Below are 13,011 nucleotides of genomic sequence, written 5' to 3' on the forward strand. Positions count from 1 at the left end.
CGTAGTCCACGTAGATAACATCAACCAGCCTGCCCTAATTAATCCTCTTGGTTACCCCCTTAAAACTAACAGATTTCTGAGGCATGATTAGTTTCCCATGTACAGCAATGCTGACTCTCCTCAAGCAGACCAGCTCTTTCTCAATGCTGGTATCTCGTGCTTTGTTCCAACATTTGGATGTTAGTTATATTGTTTGTTTTAGACCCTAGATATTCGAATCATGCTCTGCTTTACACTATTCAACTTTCCAGTTGTTGCAACATACCTGCAATTGTGAAACCTTGGCCATTGATTTCTGAGTGTATTTTGCAATTATAATTGCAGGTAGACACAAAATGCTGGAGTAACTCAGCGGGCCAGGCAGCATCTCTGGAGAGAAGGAATGGGTGACATTTCTGGTCGAGACCCTTCTTCAGATCTGTTAAAATTCTTTCCTTGCGATTATAATTGCTCTCGCACCTGCCTGACTTTTTTAAACTCCCAGCAGGTTAGTTAAACATGCCCAGCTATTCCTCAATTCAGAATTTCCCCCAAAACAAGCAACAATTTTGCAGAAAAAAAAAATAATTGGTTTTTGAGAACTGAATAAAAGTTATGTTATGAAAAATCTATAAAGGTTTTTGCACCTATAAATCTGATGTTTCAGTACATCATGTAAATGCTAGCGATAAATTACACTTAGCTAAATGAAAGAGTCATTTGCAAACACAGGAATGGAAAAAGCATTTGCCACCGACAACAGATAAACTTTACCTGTTACAATTGATTTCTGACTCCGTGTTTTCATCCCAAAGTACACCTGCGGGCGGTACGATCCCCAGTATTTTTCTGGTGACAAGGCATGACTGGAGCTGTTGCTGTTCAATATCCTTAACGAAGGGTGAGGTGTTATGATTCTGTTCGCAAACCAGGATCTCATGTAAATAGCATAGCAAAACCAGACACAGCTCACAGTACACAAGACTATTGCAATGTTGATGAAAAAGTTCCCCAAATTGGACTTCTTCTTCTTTTCTTTGGGTGGCACCTTCTTGTGAATTCCTGCATTCTTTCCATTTTTCCCATCCACTTTTGAATCAAGCAACCTTTCTTTCTTCAGCCTCTGCCGAGCCATGCTTTATTCTGGGGAGAAAAGAAGATATTTCAAACCTTTCATCCATTCAACCTGTCAATTCTTCAAACAAATTACAAGGAATATTAGGATCTCTTAGAAACTAAATTTAAAAAATAAACAAAGTCAAATGAAAATGCTGATCTCTTCACAGCAGCTTACAAACTAGCCCTTCAGCATTCGCCATGGACAACAGATTCACTTGATGTCTGTGAAAAATATCCACATGCCCATGCAGACTATCAAGTTTCTATCTATATGTAAGAGGAAAGTACGCAGGTGTGACAGGACCCTTAGGATCATTGATGTACAGAGGGATCTTGGGGTGCAAATCCATAGCCCCCTAAATGAGGCAACACAAATAGACAGAGTGATCAAGGAGGAATTTGCCAGGCGTTCCATGCACCCTCCGCACATCTACTGTAAGTCTATAATAACGTGACAACACAAATGTGTAGGTTGGTTAAGAAGCCATCCAACCTGCTTGCCTTCATCATTATGGGCATTGAGTAAAGCATTTGGCAACTGATGGTGCAGCTGTATAACATTTTAGTTTGGTCATATTTGAGGTATTGAGTGCAGTTCTGGTAACCACACTATAAGATGTGGAGGCTTTTGAGAGACTGCAGAAGAGGTTCACATGGAGGGTATGAGCTATGAGGAGGATGGACAAACTTGGACTGATTTCTCTGCACGGGAGGTTGAGGGGCCAAGGGGCGATCTGATAGAAATATATAAAATGATAAAAGGTGGTGATCAGGTAGACATGGAATGCAGAAAAGTGGAGCAGAGGAGCAGGCTCCATGGCTCACAATATGTGACACATTGAAGTAGAGATGGTTGAAAGCTTTGAGTTTCTAGAGTAAATATCACCAGCAACTTGTCTGCGACATCATCTTGAAGCAATGGCCAAGAAAGCATACCACGCGCCTCTACTTCCTTATTGGGCTTAGGAAGTTTAATGACTTTCACGAACAGCTACAGGTGTGCTTTATCAGGATGCATCACAGCATGGATTGGGAACAACTCCATCCAAGACTTCAAGAAATTGCAGAGAATTGTGGACACAGCCCAGCCCATCACACAAACCAACTTCCCTTGCATTGACACCATTTATATCTCATGCTCACAGCAATGCCAGCAGCATAATCCCAGACTCCCTCTTCCCCCCTGTCCCATCAGGCAAGAGGAAAAAATGTATAGCTCCAGATTCCGGAACAGTTTCTTCCCAGCTGTTATCCCAAGGTAGCGAAGCGGTAGAGTTGCTGCCTCACAGCGCCTGAGGCCCGGGTTCCATCCTGCTGACTGTGCTGGAGTTTGCACGTTCTTCCTGTGACCTGCGTGGGTTTTCTCCGGGTGCTCCGGTTTCCTCCCACACTCCAAAGATGTACAGGTTTGTAGGTTAATTTGCTTGGTAAAATTGTAAATTGTCCTCCAGACGTCCACATCTGCACCAGGTGCAGCAAGATGGGGCTCCTAAGGGACCGTATTAGGATCCTGGAGCAGCAGCTCGATGACCTCTGTCTGGTCAGGGAAAGTGAGGAGGTCATAGAGGGGAGTTATAGGGAGGTGGTCACTCCAAAACCATGGGAGAGAGACATGTGGGTCACACTAAGGAAGGGCAAGGGCTAGAGGCAGGAACGAGTGAGTACTCCAATGTCGGTACACCTTGCAAATAAGTACTCCTGTTTGAGTACGGATGGGGGTGACAGCCTACCCGGGGGTAGCGAGAGCGGACGGGCCTCCAGCACAGAGACCGGCCCTGTTACTCCTGAAGGTAGGGACAAAAAGAAGAGTGCAATAGTAGTTGGGGACTCTATTGTTAGGGGGTCGGATAGGCGATTCTGTGGTCTGCCTCCCTGGTGCCAAGGTCTCGGTCGTGTCTCAACGCATCCAAGATATCCTGAAATCAGAGGGAGAGGAGCCTGAGGTCGTGGTACATATAGGTACCAATGACATAGGTAGAAAAAGGGAAGAGGTCCTGAAGCGAGGATTTAGGGAGTTGGGAGGAGAGTTAAGGAAAAGGACCAAAAAAGGTAACAATCTCAGGATTACTGCCTGTGCCACGTGACAGTGAGAGTAGGAATGGAGCGAGGTGGAGGATAAATGCATGGCTGAAAGACTGGTGCAGAGGGCAGGGATTCAAGTTTCTGGATCATTGGGACTTCTTTTGGGGAAGGTGGGACCTGTACAGAAAGGATGGGTTGCACTTGAACCCGAGGGGGACCAATATCCTGGCGGGGAAATTTGCAAAGGCTACTGGGGAGACTTTAAACTAGAATGGTTGGGGCGAGGGACTCAAATAGAGAAAGCTAGTAGACAGAATGGGAGGCAGGAAGCAGAAAAGGGAAGCACTCGGGCACAAGAGGAGAAAGAAAAAAAAGGAAATAAACAGAGAATAAGAGACGGGGGATTTCTTAAATGTGTATATTTTAATGCTAGGAGCATTGTAAGAAAGGTGGATGAACTTAGAGCCTGGATTGACACCTGGAAGTATGATGTTGTGGCGATCAGTGAAACGTGGTTGCAGGAGGGCTGTGATTGGAAACTAAATATTCCAGGATTTCGTTGCTTCAGGTGTGATAGAATTGGAGGGGCAAGAGGTGGAGGTGTTGCATTACTAGTCAGGGAAGATATTACAGCAGTGCTTTGGCAGGATAGATTGGAGGGCTCATCTAGGGAGGCTATTTGGGTGGAACTGAGAAGTGGGAAAGGGGTAGCAACACTTATGGGGGTGTATTATAGACCACCAAATGGGGATCGAGTATTGGAAGAGCAAATATGTAAGGAGATAGCAGATATTAGTAGTAAGCACAAGGTAGTGATTGTGGGAGATTTCAACTTTCCACACATAGACTGGGAAACACATTCGGTAAATGGGCTAGATGGTTTGGAGTTTGTAAAATGTGTGCAGGATAGTTTTTTGCAGCAATACACAGAGGTACCTACTAGAGGAGGGGCAGTGCTGGACCTCCTGTTAGGAAATGAGACGGGACAGGTGGCAGAGGTATGCGTTGGGGAGCACTTCGGGTCCAGTGATCACAATACCATTAGTTTCAATATAATTATGGAGAGGGTCAGAATTGGACCTAGGGTTGAGATTTTTGATTGGAGAAAGGCTAACATTGATGAGATGCGAAATGATTTAAAAGGAGTGAACTGGGACATTTTGTTTTATGGGAAGAATGTAGAAGAGAAATGGAGGACATTTAAAGGGGAAATTTTAAGAGTACAGAATCTTTATGTTCCTGTTTGGTTGAAAGGAAACAGTAAAAATTGGAAAGAGCCCTGGTTTTCAAGGGAAATTGGACATCTTGTTTGGAAAAAGAGGGAGATCTACAATAATTATAGGCAGCATGAAGTAAATGAGGTGCTTGAGGAGTATAAGGAATGTAAAAAGAATCTTAAGAAAGAAATTAGAAAAGCTAAAAGAAGACATGAGGTTGCTTTGGCAAGTAAGGTGAAAGTAAATCCAAAGGGTTTCTACAGCTATATTAATAGCAAAAGGATAACGAGGGATAAAATTGGTCCATTGGAGAGACACAGTGGACAGCTATCTGCAGAGCCAAAAGAGATAGATATGCAGATATAGATAGATATGCCATTTATTTGGGGGAGATATTGAACAATTTCTTTTCTTCGGTATTCACCAAGGAGAAGGATATTGAATTATGTGAGGTAAGGGAAACTAGTAGAGTAGCTATGGATACTATGAGTTTCAAAGTAAAAGAAGTACTGACACTTTTGAAAAATATAAAAGTGGATAAGTCTCCAGGTCCTGACAGGATATTCCCTAGTACATTGAGGGAAGTTAGCGTAGAAATAGCCGGGGCTATGACAGAAATATTTCAAATGTCATTAGAAACGGGAATAGTCCCCGAGGATTGGCGTAATGCGCATGTTGTTCCATTGTTTAAAAAGGGTTCTAAGAGTAAACCTAGCAATTATAGGCCTGTTAGTTTGACTTCAGTGGTGGGCAAATTAATGGAAAAGATACTTAGAGATAATATATATAAGCATCTGGATAAACAGGGTCTGATTAGGAACAGTCAGCATGGATTTGTGCCTGGAAGGTCATGTTTGACTAATCTTCTTGAATTTTTTGAAGAGGTTACTAGGGAAATTGACGAGGGTAAAGCAGTGGATGTTGTCTATATGGACTTTAGTAAGGCCTTTGACAAGGTTCCTCATGGAAGGTTGGTTAAGAAGGTTCAACTGTTGGGTATAAATGCAGGAGTAGCAAGATGGATTCAACAGTGGCTGAATGGGAGAAGCCAGAGGGTAATGGTGGATGGCTGTTTATCGGGTTGGAGGCAGGTGACTAGTGGGGTGCCTCAGGGATCTGTGTTGGGTCCTTTGTTGTTTGTCATGTACATCAATGATCTGGATGAAGGTGTGGTAAATTGGATTAGTAAGTATGCAGATGATACCAAGATAGGGGGTGTTGTGGATAATGAAGAGGATTTCCAAAGTCTACAGAGTGATTTAGGCCATTTGGAAGAATGGGCTGAAAGATGGCAGATGGAGTTTAATGCTGATAAATGTGAGGTGCTACACCTTGGCAGGACAAATCAAAATAGGACGTACATGGTAAATGGTAGGGAATTGAAGAATACAGTTGAACAGAGGGATCTGGGAATAACCGTGCATAGTTCCTTGATGGTGGAATCTCATATAGATAGGGTGGTAAAGAAAGCTTTTGGTATGCTAGCCTTTATAAATCAGAGCATTGAGTATAGAAGCTGGGATGTAATGTTAAAATTGTACAAGGCATTGGTGAGACCAAATCTGGAGTATGGTGTACAATTTTGGTCGCCCAATTATAGGAAGGACGTCAACAAAATAGAGAGAGTACATAGGAGATTTACTAGAATGTTGCCTGGGTTTCAACAACTAAGTTACAGAGATAGGTTGAATAAGTTAGGTCTTTATTCTCTGGAGCGCAGAAGGTTAAGGGGGGACTTGATAGAGGTCTTTAAAATGATGAGAGGGATAGACAGAGTTGATGTGGATCAGCTTTTCCCTTTGAGAATAGGGAAGATTCAAACAAGAGGACATGACTTCAGAATTAAGGGACAGAAGTTTAGGGGTAACATGAGGGGGAAACTTCTTTACTCAGAGTGGTAGCGGTGTGGAATGAGCTTCCAGTGGAAGTGGTGGAGGCAGGTTCGTTGGTATAATTTAAAAATAAATTGGATAGGCATATGGATGAGAAGGGAATGGAGGGTTATGGTATGAGCGCAGGCAGGTGGGACTAAGGGGAAAAGTTGTTCGGCACGGACTTGTAGGGCCGAGATGGCCTGTTTCCGTGCTGTAATTGTTATATGGTTATATGGTCCCTAGTGTGTGCAGGATAGGTGGATACCGAGTTGGATGATCATCCATGATCATATTGAATGGCGGTGCCAGTTCGAAGGGCCGAATGGCCTAGTCCTGCACCTAATTTCTATGTTTCTATTAATGTGCAGGGATCACTGGTCAGTGTGGACTCAGTGAGCCGAAGTGAGCCACTGAACACATGTAAGAAAGGACAAAGTCTGCCCTCACCAATACAATCCCTTATCAGCAAACTGGTTTAGTGATCCCTATTCCATCTGGGACCCTTTATGTTCAAGCCCATGGAGCATAGAACAACTGTGGAGCTGAAGAACGGGTCTTTCAGCCCACTATGTGCCCAATATGATGCCTAGCTGAACAGGTATTATCTGACAGTACATGATCCAAATATTCCACACACTAACTTGTGGCTATCTAAAAGCCTCTTACACGCCACTATCATATCTGCCTCCACCACCATTCCAGGCACCTACCAACCTCTGTGTAAAACATTTCCCCGGCACATCTCCATTAAACCTTTACCCTCTTACCTTGTAGCTATGGGCTCTAGTGTTGAACCTTTCCACCCTGGGGTAAAGGTTTTGACTGTCTACACTATTTACGCCCCGCATCTTTTAATCTTGTGTGTGGACTCGACAAGAAGAAGAAAATAACTCCTATATTCCATGCCCCCAGCAATGAAGGCAAGCATACCACATGTCTTCTTAACTACCATATGTAGTTTGATTGCTACCTTCAGTGAGCTATGAACTTGGACTCCCAAGATCCCTCTGCATATCAATGCTATTAAGGATCTTGCCATCAACTGCATAATCTCTCCCCTTGCATTCAGCTTCCATAAATGCAACAGCTTACACTTGCTGAAGTTAAAATCCATCTGCAATCCCGCTGTATGTTCTGATAGCTTTCCTCACTGTCTGCAACTCCTCGACACTAATTCCATATACCTGCGTTTGGCCCATATCCTAAACCAGGGGTGTGCAACCTTGTTCTGCATAGGGGCCAGGAAGCATGTCTGTGAGCGGATGGCGGGCCACATCTATCACATGTACACATGGGTCCCGCCCCGTATGGCAGGCATCAAATCACGTGTTCACAGGTAGACAAAAATGCTGGAGAAACTCAGCGGGTGAGGCAGCCTCATGCAATCCTTGCATGTCTCACCCGCTGAGTTTCTCCAGCATTTTTGACTACCTTCGATTTTTCCAGCACCTGCAGTTCTTTCTTAAACGTGTTGACAGAAAGTTGCGGGGCTGTGCCGGCGGCTTTGTGCAGGATACAGTACACCTAGAGCTTGGCCGCTGCTCGGGGCTCTCGGTGGGCCCGATGATTACGGGAAAGAAAATCCACCTGCCAATGATTTCGGGTAACGGGCCGCATTCGGCCCGGGGGCCATAGGTTCTGACCCGTCCTAAATCTTTCCTACATACCTGTCGAAAGGTTTTTTTAAATGTTGTGAAAGTACCTGCCTCAACTACCTTCTGTTGCAGCTTATTCTATATACCTACCGCCCCTCAGTTTCCTATTCAATCTTTCCCCACTCACCTTAAACCTACATCCTCTGATTTGTGATTCCTCTACTCTGGGTAAAAGATTCTGTGCGTCTACCCTATCTATTCCTCTCAGGATCTTATACACTTCTATAAGATCACCCTTTATTCTCCTGCACTCCAAGGAATAATGTCCTAGCCTTCTCAACCTCAGTCTGAAGATCAGCTCCTCGAGTCCTGGCAACATCCTCGTAAATCTTCCCTGCACGCTTAATAACATCTTTTCTATAAAAGGGTGCATAACACTGAACACAATATTGTAAAATATGGCCTTACCTATGTCTTGTCCAATTGTAACATGATCTCCCAACTTCTATACTCAGTACACTGACTGATGAAGGCCAATGTGCTGAAATACTTTTTGTCCACCCTATCTACCTGTGATGCCACTTTCATGGAACTATGTACCTGCACCTCTAGATCCCTCTGCTCTACAACACTCCCCAGAGCCCTGCCATTCACTGTGTAGCTCCTGCCCATGTTAGACTTAACAAAATGCAACACCTCACATTTCTCTGTATTAAATTCCATCAACTATTACTCAGCCCCCCTGCCTCACCGATCAAGATCCTACTGCAATTTTTGACAACCATCTTCACTATCCACAGTACCACCCACTCTAGTGGCATCTGTAAACTTGCTAATCATGCCTTGAACATTTTCATGCAAATCATTGATATAGATGACAATCTACAGGCAGTGAAGAAAGCGAATGGTATGTTAGCATTCATAGCAAAATGATTTGAGTATAGGAGCAGGAAGGTTCTACTGCAGCTATACAGGGTCTTGGTGAGACCACACCTGGAGTATTTCGTACAGTTTTGGTCTCCTAATCTGAAGAACGACATTCTTGCCATAGAGGGAGTACAGAGAAGGTTCACCAGATGATTCCTGGGATGTCAGGACTTCCATATGAAGAAAGACTGGATAGACTCGGCTTGTACCCGCTAGAATTTAGAAGATTGAGGGGGGGATCTTATAGAAACTTACAAAATTCTTAAGGGGTTGGACAGGCTAGATGCAGGAAGATTGTTCCCGATGTTGGGGAAGTCCAGAACAAGGGGTCACAGTTTAATGATAAGGGGGAAATCGTTTAGTACCAAGATGAGAAAAACATTTTTCACATAGAGAGTGGTGAATCTCTGGAATTCTCTTCCACAGAAGGTAGTTGAGGCCAGTTCATTGGCTATATTTAAGAGGGAGTTAGATGTGGCCTTTGTGGCTAAAGGGATCAGAGGGTATGGAGAGAAGGCAGGTACAGGATACTGAGTTGGATGATCAGCCATGATCATATTGAATTGCGGTGCAGGCTCAAAGGGCCGAATGGCCTACTTCTGCACCTATTTTCTATGTTTCCATGTAAACAGCAATGGGCCCAGCACCAAACCCAGAAGCACACACTGGTCACAGGCCTCCAGTACGAGAAGCAATCTTCCATCACCCTCTGCTTCCTTCCATTAAGCCAATTTTCTATCCCAAGCTCCTCTTGAATGCCATGGGATCTGACCTTCTAGAGCAGCCGACCCTGCGGAACCTAGTCAAATGCTTTGCTGAAATCCATATACACAATGTCTACAGCTCTGCCCTCATCAACCGTTTTGGTTATATCTTCCAAAAAACAATCAGATTCATGAGACGCAATCTCCTATGTACAATACCATGCTGACTATCCCTAATCAGCCCCTGTCCATAAGTGCGAGGTGTTGCATTTTGGAATCAAACCAGGACAGGATCTACGTAGTGAATGGCAGGTGCCAGTTATGTTCCAGTTGTACAAGTCGTTGGTGAGGCCGTGTCTGGAGAATTGTGTTCAGGTTTGGTCACTCTGCTGTGAAAAGGATGTCATTAAGCTAGAAGGTGCAGAGAAGATTTACAAGGATGGTGCCAGAACTAGAGGCGCTGAGCTATATATAGGGAGAAAGATAATGCTAAGACGTTTCTTCCTACGAGTGAAATCATTGGACAAAGTCAGCATGGATTAATGAAAGGTAAATCATGTCTGACGAATCTTATAGAATTATTCGAGGATGTGACTAGTAGAGTGGATAAGGGAGAACCAGTGGATGTGCTATATCTGGACTTTCAGAAGGCTTTTGACAAGGTCCCACATAAGAGATTAGTATACAAACTTAAAGCACACGGTATTGGGGGTTCAGTATTGATGTGGATAGAGAACTGGCTGGCAGACGGGAAGCAAAGAGTAGGAGTAAACGGGTCCTTTTCACAATGGCAGGCAGTGACTAGTGGGGTACTGCAAGGCTAAGTGCTGGGACCCCAGCTATTTACATTATATATTAATGATTTGGACGAGGGAATTGAATGCAACATCTCCAAGTTTGCGGATGACACTAAGCTGGGGGGCAGTGTTAGCTGTGAGGAGGATGCTAGAAGGCTGCAAGGTGACTTGGATAGGCTGGGTGAGTGGGCAAATGTTTGGCAGATGCAGTATAATGTGGATAAATGTGAGGTTATCCACTTTGGTGGCAAAAACAGGAACGTAGACTATTATCTGAATGGTGGCCGATTAGGAAAAGGGGAGATGCAGCGAGACCTGGGTGTCATGGTACACCAGTCATTAAAAGTAGGCATGCAGGTGCAGCAGGCAGTGAAGAAAGCGAATGGTATGTTAGCATTCATAGCAAAAGGATTTGAGTATAGGAGCAGGGAGGTTCTACTGCAGTTGTACAGGGTCTTGGTGAGACCACACCTGGAGTATTGCGTACAGTTTTGGTCTCCTAATCTGAGGAAAGACATTCTTGCCATAGAGGGAGTACAAAGAAGGTTCACCACACTGATTCCTGGGATGTCAGGACTTTCATATGAAGAAAGACTGGATAGACTCGGCTTGTACTCGCTAGAATTTAGAAGATTGAGGGTGGATCTTATAGAAACTTACAAAATTCTTAAGCGGTTGGACAGGCTAGATGCAGGAAGGTTGTTCCCGATGTTGGGGAAGTCCAGAACAAGGGGCCACAGTTTAAGGATAAGGGGGAAATCTTTTAGGACCGAGATGAGGAAAACATTTTTCACACAGAGTGGTGAATCTCTGGAATTCTCTGCCACAGAATGTAGTTGAGGCCAGTTCATTGGCTATATTTAAGAGGGAGTTAGATGTGGTCCTTGTGGCTAAAGGGATCAGGGGGTATGGAGAGAAGGCAGGTACAGGATACTGAGTTGGATGATCAGCCATGATCATATTGAATGGCGGTACAGGTTCGAAGGGCCGAATAGCCTACTCTTGCACCTATTTTCTATGTTTCTACGAGTGCAGGAGGCTGAGGGGTGATCTTAAAGAGGTGTAAAAAATTATGAGGGGAATAGATACGGTGAATGCAGAGTCTTTTACCCAGGGTAAGGGAATCAAGAACCAGAGGACATGGGTGTAACGTAAGGGGCAACTTTTTTACTCAGAGGGTGGTGATTATATGGAATGAGCTGCTAGAGGAGGTAGTTGAGACAAGCAATTTAATAGAAACAGAGAAAATAGGTGCAGGAGTAGGCCAATCGGCCCTTCGAGCCAGCACCGCCATTCAACATGATCATGGCTGATCATCCAAAATCAGTACCTTTTGCCCAAAATCAGTATTGCTTTGCCCCCATATCCCTTGATTATGTTAGCCCCAAGAGCTAAATTTAACTCTCTCTTGAAAACATCCAATGAATTGGCCCCCATTGCCTTCTGTGTCAGAGAATTCCACGGATTTAAAACTGTGGGTAAAAGAAAATCATGAAAATGGTGAGCTACCTGTCTGACTTGTAACCTCCATGGTGAGCTGACTAGCGTTGTATATGATCTGTGCACATAGGTCAGGTGTGGTTGTGTTGCTCCACGTTACTCAATGTCCTGCTATTGGCCCTGGATTCTCTAGTTGCGTGGCACTTCCTCAAATGCATGATCGATCTCATCATGCTTTGGGCTGAATCTCTTTGCCCTATATTTGCCTCACTGACGAGACCATGATCATTTATTTGACAGGCTACTTGGACAGTTTATATACCATCTGCAAACTACTTTGTCATGTGCCCTGCAATGTGCAAATCTGCAAATGCATCGCAAAATAGTCAGGCAAATAACTGCAGACTGATGGCTGCGAGTGGCCACTCGGGCACAGACCCCTTCATTTGTTACATCAAGTCCTCTGTAACTGCTGAGCTTAAAAGAGAGCAAACGATCGGACAAGAAATACACGTATGTTTGACAATCCACCTACGGTCTATCTTCCGAGTAGCTCTCTCAACAACCGGGTGAGTGAGTGAGTGCGTGCGAGCTGTGGGAATGCGAGAGCCGTGTGTGTGTGTGTGTGTGTGTGTGTGTGGCGCTCTGACCGACTGACCGGCTCCGGCTCCTGCTCCCGCTCCCCCGGCTCCCGCGTCTCCCGGCCCGGTCCGCAGGCCGCCTCCGCCTCCGCCCCGCCGCCAACCACAATGCCGCCCTGCCGTCACACTCACTCACTGTGTGCAAGAGGCAACGCCGGCACGCCTCTCACAAACTCCCACAGCAGCGCCGCGCCCAGCGGCAGCGCACACACACACAGGGACAGGGACAGGGAGCAAAGGTCCTAGAACAAGGCATGGGGAGGGGGCAGGTAGAGGAGGAACACGGGGGATGGGGACGGAGGGATGGGTGCAGTCTTTGTTCTCCAGAGATCTGCACCACAATATTGGCCGATCAAAAGAAGCAATGCACGGACATTTGGCTAGGACGCTAGTAAAACATAATAGACAATAGACAATAGGTGTTCACGAAGGAACTGCAGATGCTGGAAAATCGAAGGTACACAAAAAAATGATGGAGAAACTCAGCGGGTGCAGCAGCATCTATGGAGCAAAGGAAATAGGTAGCGTTTCGGGCCGAAACCCTTTTTCAGACTGATAGGCGGTGGCGAGGTGAAGGAAGGAAAAAGGAGGAGGAGGAGCCAGAGGGTTGAGGGATGGGAGGAGACAGCAAAGACTAACAAAATTGGGAGAATTCAATGTTCATGCCCGCAGGATGCAGACTCCCCAAGCGAAATA

The 13,011-nt window shown here is 45.0% G+C and overlaps 1 protein-coding gene across 4 annotated transcripts in view; it reads right to left on the reverse strand.

Annotated features, from left to right (window-relative positions):
• Positions 1–13,011, reverse strand: part of mogs (mannosyl-oligosaccharide glucosidase) — a 60,732-nt gene that overhangs the window by 22,384 nt on the left and 25,337 nt on the right. The window contains exons 1-2 of one of the 4 annotated variants that reach the window (XM_055631551.1): positions 12,333–12,443; positions 754–1,122 (exon numbers count right to left, since the gene is read on the reverse strand). In XM_055631551.1, coding sequence (XP_055487526.1) covers positions 754–1,114 — 361 coding nt within the window. In that variant the 5' untranslated portion in view covers positions 1,115–1,122; positions 12,333–12,443. Of the gene's footprint in view, positions 1–753; positions 1,123–12,209; positions 12,444–13,011 lie in introns of those variants that run through there. The other 3 variants (XM_055631552.1, XM_055631550.1, XM_055631549.1) reach the window with 3 other exon arrangements.

The sequence above is a fragment of the Leucoraja erinacea genome, unplaced genomic scaffold (genome assembly GCF_028641065.1).
Source record: "Leucoraja erinacea ecotype New England unplaced genomic scaffold, Leri_hhj_1 Leri_79S, whole genome shotgun sequence".
Classification (NCBI taxonomy): Eukaryota; Metazoa; Chordata; class Chondrichthyes; order Rajiformes; family Rajidae; genus Leucoraja; species Leucoraja erinaceus.